The sequence below is a fragment of the Pristiophorus japonicus genome, chromosome 15, assembly GCF_044704955.1.
Source record: "Pristiophorus japonicus isolate sPriJap1 chromosome 15, sPriJap1.hap1, whole genome shotgun sequence".
Taxonomy (NCBI): domain Eukaryota; kingdom Metazoa; phylum Chordata; class Chondrichthyes; family Pristiophoridae; genus Pristiophorus; species Pristiophorus japonicus.
This window is the reverse complement of record NC_091991.1, coordinates 165794817-165803293: the sequence shown is the minus strand read 5'-3', so window position 1 is coordinate 165803293 and position 8477 is coordinate 165794817. Positions and strand designations below refer to the sequence as shown.

Sequence of the window (8477 nt, the reverse complement as noted above, 5' to 3'; positions counted from 1 at the left end):
GGAGCACAGGTGGGAAAATGGAGTTGAGGTGCAGATGAGCCGCGATGCAATCGAATGGCGGAGCAGGCTTGAGGGATTGATTGACCTACCATTGCCCGGTCTGTTTTACCTTGCTTACTGCGTGTCCTGCTACCAAAATTATGTCTGCCACTAGCAGCTAGCACTGCCGTGGTAAAACAAGGCCTCAAGACCGAGCAGCAGGAGTGCGGCAGGACTTGTATCCTCCCAATATGAACTTATGTGAGCACACGTATACAGAATAGGGCAGGGGCTTCATTTGCTCTGGGTTGGTGCGTGCACCTGAAATTCCTCCAGGCTCCATTTTAAAGCACTGTCAAAAATGAACGGGGTCAAAGGTTGCCTGACAATACCTCCCCTCAAGGCATTTTATAAAAGCGCGTCGAGAAAATGGTCCCCCCAGAGCATGGAGGAGCAAATTCCTCTCCGCCCGGACTTCATAAATAAAGCACTTCAAAAATCAACGCACACACACACACACATCAAATGTTTATTTTTTTATATTCAGTTTATTGATGAATAAAGTATAAAAATCTGAGTTACTAAAATGCTTCAAAAGGAACACTTTGTAAAACTCTGAAGTATCAATAAAAAGTTCCACATAAGTGAGTTTTATACACTAGCAGTGTTTTCCCCTTACACACGCAAGATTAAATGTTTATACAAACAGAACCAAAACATGGCAACTCCCCCCCGACAGCTCATTTACAAAATGTTTTGATGTTTTTTTTTCATTTCCAAAATACTTTTTTTTTTAAACCCCTTTAACTATTTTTTTTACTGTTTTACACATAACAGGAACACACTGACTGACCGTTCACAGAGCAAGGACCCAGGGGAACCAGCCTCCTGCCTGCTCTTGTTTTGTTTTTTCTATTTTCATGGTAATCAAAATTACAAAAAATCTTTTATCTTCCACTAGCAGCTACTTTAGAGAATCCAGTCAGTCAACAGTATTGCACGTTTTACAACTGAGGAGATTTTTTTTAAAACAAAGATTGGGTGAAGAGGGTTTGGGGAGCGGGTAGTGATTTTTGTAAATCATATTGATACAATGCTCCTCTCTTTGTGGCTCATTACAAACATTAATACAATCCTCCATTTTATAGCAGGAGCTGATTACAGGAGGGATTTAAAGTGTCATCATTTTTAAACTATTTTCTTGTTGAAAATACAAACCCCCCCACCCAAGGCCAGAAGTCACTGGTCGTAAAGAGGCTGAAGTTGTATTAGAATAACTCGTTACATTTTCCCGTGGAAACAAGATGTGCTGACATCACAGGTTCTGCATTCTGCCAAGGTAGTTACCTCCCTGTAACACTCGCCAGGCACTTCTCAGGTCAGGTGTGGCCTGGGCCAGATCCAGAAGAGAGGCCCTCCCCTTATTTTACCCTGACCACCTCCTAACTGTCCCAGTGTGACATTCCCAACTCCCACTGACATCTTGTAGAAAGGCTGAGTTCTCGTCCCTTTCTAAAACACCTTTCACCCATCTCAGGATGTCCCAAAATGCTTTACAGCCAATTAAGTACTTTTGAAAAGTGTAGTCACTGGGAAGATGCCAATTAACCCCAAATTGTATTTTGATTGATTTTTTTTAAATTACCACATACACCAGATTAGATTTTTTTTAAATGGAGATTCAGCATTTACTGTTCGACCTTAGCAAAATGAGCTTTGAACTTGTGATGTCATTGTACGAACAGTGACAGAACAAAACACACAGAGCTTATTTTTTTCATTAGTATTTGTTTTTAAAAATAGTGTTCATTTTTCTTTTAAAGCAAGGAGGTGGATTGTAAATTGAGCATTTTTTGGCAATTAGTAGCCAGCGTACCCAGACATCAATCTGCAGAGAGTTCTTGCTGCAGTTAGAGCTATTTTACCAATTTACTTGTGGAACATAAACTTGAGACTTAAATGCTTGGCTCAGAAGGGACCTTTGAGACAATGGTGGCTTGAGCCAAGATGGTCCAGCTTCAAAGTGAGGGTAGTGTTTAGAATTAGGCCGCGTTTCAAAGTTAACAGGTGCTGGTGCTATTCAGCAGGTGACTATCGCAGTTTAGCTTCCTAATTGTTCCCCGACACATAAATCAGCCATTCACAAAAGCTGAAGTTCTTGGTCTGGTGCCCAAGTCTCTCGGCCTGCAGCAAGGCGAGGGAGACAACCTCGAGTGTCAACATCATGGAGACAACCTCGACTTGTTCCCCCAGTTAGTTGGAGAAAAGGGCATTTGGACATGTGCCCACAAGGAAGGACGTGAGGAGGAGGAAAGGCAACGAGCAAGAACGCAAATGAACAAAAGAAAATCCTAAAAGTGTTGTGTTAAAATTCTTATCCATTAAAGCCTCACTGGTCGCAAGATCTTTTGAAAAAAATCTTTATTTGGAAAAAATATAATGACAAGAGCTTAAAAATCAATGAACCGTTTGCGCTGCCTCGATTTTATCCATAGATTCCTGACTCGGGTGTGGATTTTATTTAAGCTTTCATTAATTTCCAGCAGGGGTTGTATAAAGAAATGTACGCAAGGGTTTTGTGCAAATGGGCCCTTGTGATACGTAACCTGTTACAACAGACTTACGAGAGACAATGCAGGAGTCAAGTGATAGCGCTATCACAACCCTCAGCTCTCTGTTATTTGTAGTGTTGACCGAATTTGACAGTGTTTGGACCTATCGTGAGAGAGAGGTCTCGTTTGTCAAAAAAAAAAACAGAAATGTAATTTGGTGCAAGATATGTCTGAAGCAGATAATGCAAGGTAGAAATTGCTCAACGTTCAGTCAGCAGCTGATGAAAAGAATACGCCCAGAACACCATGTGTGCTTTTGGACTGACTTGCTGTACATCTTCTGGTCTTATTTCGGATTTCAAACAGTTGCAGTTCTTTGCATCTCTGCTGAAGCTGTACACATAGTTTGTAAATACAGGGAATAAGATTAGCAATGCTTCCCACATGCATGACTAACAGTGGGGGGCGAGGACACTTGATCAGAAGCACAACTCGTCAGATAACCAACTAGAATGTGCAACATAACTCAATGTCATCGCCCAGCGAGACCAGACAAGGAGTCGTCCATTAATGTTTAAACAGGTTCGTCCCAAAAAGGGATGGGTGGCCTGATCTTCAGAATTTTTAGACTTCAAAAAAATTTTTTGTTTGCCACATTAGAGCTTAAAAAAAAAATACAACATTTGCAGAGTTCTGTCTTGCAACAGAAATTAACCTCAGGACCAAGGACCTCAAATCTAAAACTCAGTACTAGTTTACAAATGAAGCACGGGCAACTAATGCATTTAAGCAATCCCTCTGGGCCCCTTCAGTGAGCAATAAAGACTTTTAATAAGATGCTCGGGTAGAAACGTGACTTGGGCGGCTGCACAATGCGGGCAGTATCACAGTGGGCACCCATTTTACGCCCACATTGGGTGCCACAGACTGTGCTGCCGCACAAGACCAATTCCTACCCCGTTAGTTCCCACTTTGGAAGAATATTTTTGTTAATTATTTCACCAATTAAAAAAAAAGCTCCCTGAAAGTCTTTGTTTGATTTGTACTATTTGACGTGCATTCATAAAATCCCACTCGAGATGCAAAACATTGACAAACTCAAATTTAAAAAAAAAGGTTTGTGCCTTAAGAGCTGCAGTAAATCCAACATTGGCCACGTCAAACTAGTTTGTCTTTTATACAATGTTAATTAAAATTGTATTTGCAGCTTCTCTGGAATCTGGAGGTTAATTAAAAGGCGGTTAAGCAAGACGATAGTTCGAGAAGAACAGGTCTCTATAGTGACAAGTGCGCACTACATTCTGAGAGAGCTGTCAGCCTCACATAATGTGACTGAAAACTCTGCTTGTTCTGGTAGCTCTGATGCAGTCTGGTCTTTTGTAACAGGTGGGAAGTGCAGCGTCTCAAATAGGTTTTGCCCTTCTGCTGCGCCATGAACAGGACACACTGCTGCTTTGAATACTTTCAGCGTCTATACAGGTACAAGGTCTCAAATCTGGAAACCTTGGGACTGAGACCATGCCGGTTTTCGGATTTTCCCAGATTGCAGACAAGGAAAGCTATGGGCCGAAAATTCCGGCCTCGCTGTGTCCGTACGAAGTGCGCACGGACCCGGCGAGGCCTCGCAAAAGCCGGTTTTCGGGGCGCGATGCACATGCGCCGAAAACCAGCTTTTCCGATCTGTCAAGATTTCTCTGAAGAGGATTCTCCACATCCCCAAAGACGATAACTAGTCCGGCCCGCTGGTTTTTGGACAATAATTCCTGATTTTGTTTTACTGAATATCGAATGGGATTTTCCTCAAAAATGTCCGGTGTTCGGGCAGTTCCGATTTTTGGACAGCCGGACTTGCGACGTTGTACCTGTATTAAAAGCGAACACTAACATTTTGGAACAGGGTAACATCACAACCAAAAATTCAGTTTAACAAAAAAAGGAATACGTTTTGGGGTGAATTATTTCAGAGAATTTACGAGTGAAACTGAAAGGAATGGGGCAATAGTTTGATTTGAAAAGTAAAGGGGCTGGCCAGAAGTGGCCTGTGTCAAAATGGCTTCTCAGTGTATATTTGCAGAAATGATCTTAGCTGTGAATCCCACCAAACATCAAGGCAATGGTTGAATTTTTTAAACTGTAAAAGATTAAGTGACTTTTATTAATGATCTTAGGCACCAGAGAAATAAAATGCAGTCATTTTATAATAAAAATGGAATGGCTTTTCAAACCCAACTTCCCAAAAGGAACAATTTGTTCAACAGGCAGTCTTCTGGTACATTGTATTTCTGTTGATCTTATTCAACGTAAGCTCCTGCAATATTTAGTTTTAGACATATCTGTTATAAATATTAATTAGCTATGAGCCGAAGAGCCTCTTGGTGGGAGATTTGAATGATCTGGGCACAAACATCAGCTGTGTCTACTGAGCATGCTCAGTGGTGCGGTGCATTGTGGGAACACATCTAGCGAGATGGTCAAGGAAAACACACGTTCCCATAGTGCACTGGGCTCCAACATGTGAAGCGCGTATACTGTAGCTCCACTGATGTGGACTCAAGTGCAAGTGGTTAGCAGTTTCCCTGCAAAAGAGGCCTTACATGAATCTCTGCAGTTAATACCAATATGGAGTGAACTGCAAGTGGCATTGAAAAGGTTAATTGTAATTGTCTGTACAACACATATAAGTATCTATGTACACAAATACAACGTGAAAATCTCTCTCCTCTCTCTCTCTCTCTCTCGATTGTCGGTGATCGCCTCTCCTTAGAAGGCATTCGGCAGTAAAATAAGTGCTCTCCATCAACACTATCGTTTTCTTTCTTAGTTGCCACCAAGGCAAAATACTGCTCGAGTTCACTGTGAATTTACATTTGTCCATTCTTGGAAGAGTTCATTGATCTCACAAGCTATAAATAGAGCTTAACCCTCTCGTATCTCTGATAGGTCATATTTCACAGTCATTAGAAAAAGACTCCATTCAGATATTTGATACAGGACATTAGTAGACCAGTCTAACAACTGTACATAAAAGTGCTTCCCCTCGTCCTAACTGAACAGAGTTAGGCCGCAAAGGAAGTAATCTGTGCTGTAGAAAAATACAATAATATAGTATCTCTTCTAAAACTTTTTTGTTTGTCTTTTTTTTAAATCAACATGCTCGAAGCTCAGATGATGCTCTTCAGCCTGAAGTGAAATTGAGGGCTATCGGCCTTTGTGTGTGTTCAAAACATGACGTCAAACAGCGAACAGTGGTCACCACCACGGGATCCCGGCCAAAGTGACCAAAGATGTCCAGACTGGACAGTGACATGACCGTCATCCTATTCATTCATATTAAGTGCATAAAACATTCTTTATGTGTGCCTGCGGGGAGTCTTGCTGGTCGTGATCGCAGGCCAGCTAACTTTCTCCGGAATGGTAGGCACTGCGGAAGGCCCGTTCTGGCAAAAAAAAAAGCTATGGACCAGAAGTGGGAAGGCCATCTTTTGCCATTTTTTTTTTGTTCTTTTCTTTCCTTGGGACGGTCCAACGCTTTGCGTTCTCTCTCTCTCTCTCTCTTTATTTGGACAGTTTTCCCAGAAAAGGCCTTGGATTCTTGTTGCCGCTTTACCTTCGTTTCGTCTTTAGCAGATGATGGGCACGCCGTCCGTGTTGAAGATCATGCCCGTGGTTGGCTCGTAGGTTCCTGCCAAGTGGTACAAGTCCTCGCTGTCCTGGTGTTTCTTGGTCTTGACCATCTGCTCGTACTGGTCAAGGTTAACCACCTGGCACTTGTGGGAGATGGTCTGGACGTCATTTTCGTCTATGTGCGAAGATTGGTACAACGCTCGCTGGGGGCAGGGGGGGGGGGGGGGAAAGGAAGAAGAAAATAATAGAATCATACAGCTCAGAAGGTGGCCCTTCGGCCCGTGCTGGTTCTGAACGCAAACGTGCAGACATTTCCTCTCTCGTTCCATTCCCTCCCGCACATTTAAAAACTATTTCTTATTGGCTGGTTGCGAACTAGCCACGCCCAGTGCGCAAGCTCTGACCCTCTCCAGTCATAGTGCTGTATCTTATCTCGTCCATTACCACCCACCAGCACTTTGCTTTTACCCTCGAGGTACACAGTGACTGTACGTGACACTCTCCCACACACTAAACGCGGTGAACCACATGATAGCAAAACGAATCCTGCCCTGGTCACTCACATTTTTATATATCTGCCGAGACCACTTGAAAGCAGATCTGCCTCCATTTCTCATTTAAAGCGGAAGGGATGCACGCCCAGCGGGAGGGTGCAATTCGAATTTTGCGGGTTAAATGGAACCAAATCGGATCTTTCCATTTTTGCGAATAAGGTTTCAGAAATGTGCGTCATCAAATGACCCAGAAATTCGGGAGCGCCCGGATCGGGCCTCGGAGCACGTCGTCATAGCGCCGCGCAATGGCCCCACTGTTGCGAAGGATAACCAAATAAATAAATACAAATCGGGCTGCGTCTATCGCCGCAGGGTGAACCAATTGTGGAGAGGAGACCTCAAATAGGCATTAGGCCCCTTATTTGCATATGCTAAGGACCTAATGCCTGCTGCAGGCGTGCTTAAAGGACGCCTCGTTTCTCCATAGCCAATGTAACAGTCGGTGCACACACCGCTGAAAGTGCGCGCGTTTCCTGCTTGTCTGTTAGTAGGCCACTGAGTGCCTGTAAAACGGGCGCTACATGGCCCAATTTCTAGGCCCTTAAGTTTCCATAACCTTCTGGAGTTGAATGAGCAGTAAGAATCAGATTTTCCCAGTGACTCGGGGAGTTTACCCAGCTAGTAGGTGAATCATACAAACTAGGGAAGCTCCAGTTGGAAGTCTGGATGCTGCAATTGGGATCGGCACTCTCGGGTGAGGAAGGGGGGAAAATTGCCAGGGTTCGCCGGTACGTTTGCCATCCAGTGCCCCGGGCTGGGGGTAGACTGGATTGCACCTGACCGTATGCCCTCTGATGTTGAAAGGAGGTGCCAGCACTTACTGTCACGGCTCACTGAGGAATAAATGGTCAGTGAACAATGATGCAAGATGCTGGAGGATTACTGGCTCGGGTGGAACCATACCCCAGCCAAGAGTACATGCTGACCGGAGGAGGAGTGGCCAGAACATTGTAAGGAAAGAATCAGTAGTTTGATGGTCATTATACTCAGGATTTTATAACTGGTTGAGCAGTCTGCATGGTTGTCTGGTGAAGTGTTGCAATTGGGAATGTGCCTCGACAGACAGTGCGAATGTCTGACCAGCTCGACCTAAGGAGGAGTTAAAACGTTACCTATAATGGACAGATACCAATCCACCTGCTGTTAGTCTGAACTTTGGAGTCATTATATAATCAGCAAAAGCGAATAGATCCCCTGCAATTTGCAATACCCGCGCAAACCTGGGAGCCAATTAGTACACCACGTGCACGTACAATACCCGAGCTGCGTTCAGGGGTAGTAATGGGTTAAAAGTCCAGGTCTGAGATAGGCCAAGGTCCGCTCTTCAAACTCACCTTCCCATCGCTGAGTTTCTTGCCCAGGTTGGTCTCCTCCGGGTGATAGAACCATTTCACACGTACCACCATGTTGTTGCCCCAGGACTCCCACATGCTTTGAATCCGACCGATGTACGGCAAGTTGGGGCGTCCAGCGGACAGAAAGACGGCACAGTCTCCGAGACGAATGATTTCTTTGCCTCGGACAATAGCCTTGTAGAAGAGCTTCTTGGCTTTTCCCTTCATTCCTCTCCGCTGCACAAAGATGAGGCGCGTTAATCATTCCCCACAAATCATTGAGAGTGTAACATTAAAAGCGTCACATTGAGATCCAGTTGTAGATTGGTGATGCACAGATATGAAATTTAAGGATTATTTAAGTCGGACGGTGTAATGTGTGCACCTGTGAGTATGCCCACAGGTTTGTGGAGCTGTTGAATTGGGAGGGGCTT

The 8477-nt window shown here is 44.0% G+C and overlaps 1 protein-coding gene across 7 annotated transcripts in view; it reads right to left on the bottom strand.

Moving 5' to 3' along the window:
- Window positions 1-507: 507 nt before the first annotated feature.
- Window positions 508-8477, bottom strand: part of tnrc18 (trinucleotide repeat containing 18) — a 178239-nt gene continuing 170269 nt past the window's right edge. For all 7 annotated transcript variants that reach the window (XM_070901261.1, XM_070901263.1, XM_070901264.1 and 4 more), the window contains 2 exons: window positions 8044-8280; window positions 508-6358 (listed from right to left, as the gene is read on the bottom strand). In XM_070901261.1, coding sequence (XP_070757362.1) covers window positions 6152-6358; window positions 8044-8280 — 444 coding nt within the window. In that variant the 3' untranslated portion in view covers window positions 508-6151. The remainder of the gene's footprint in view (window positions 6359-8043; window positions 8281-8477) is intronic.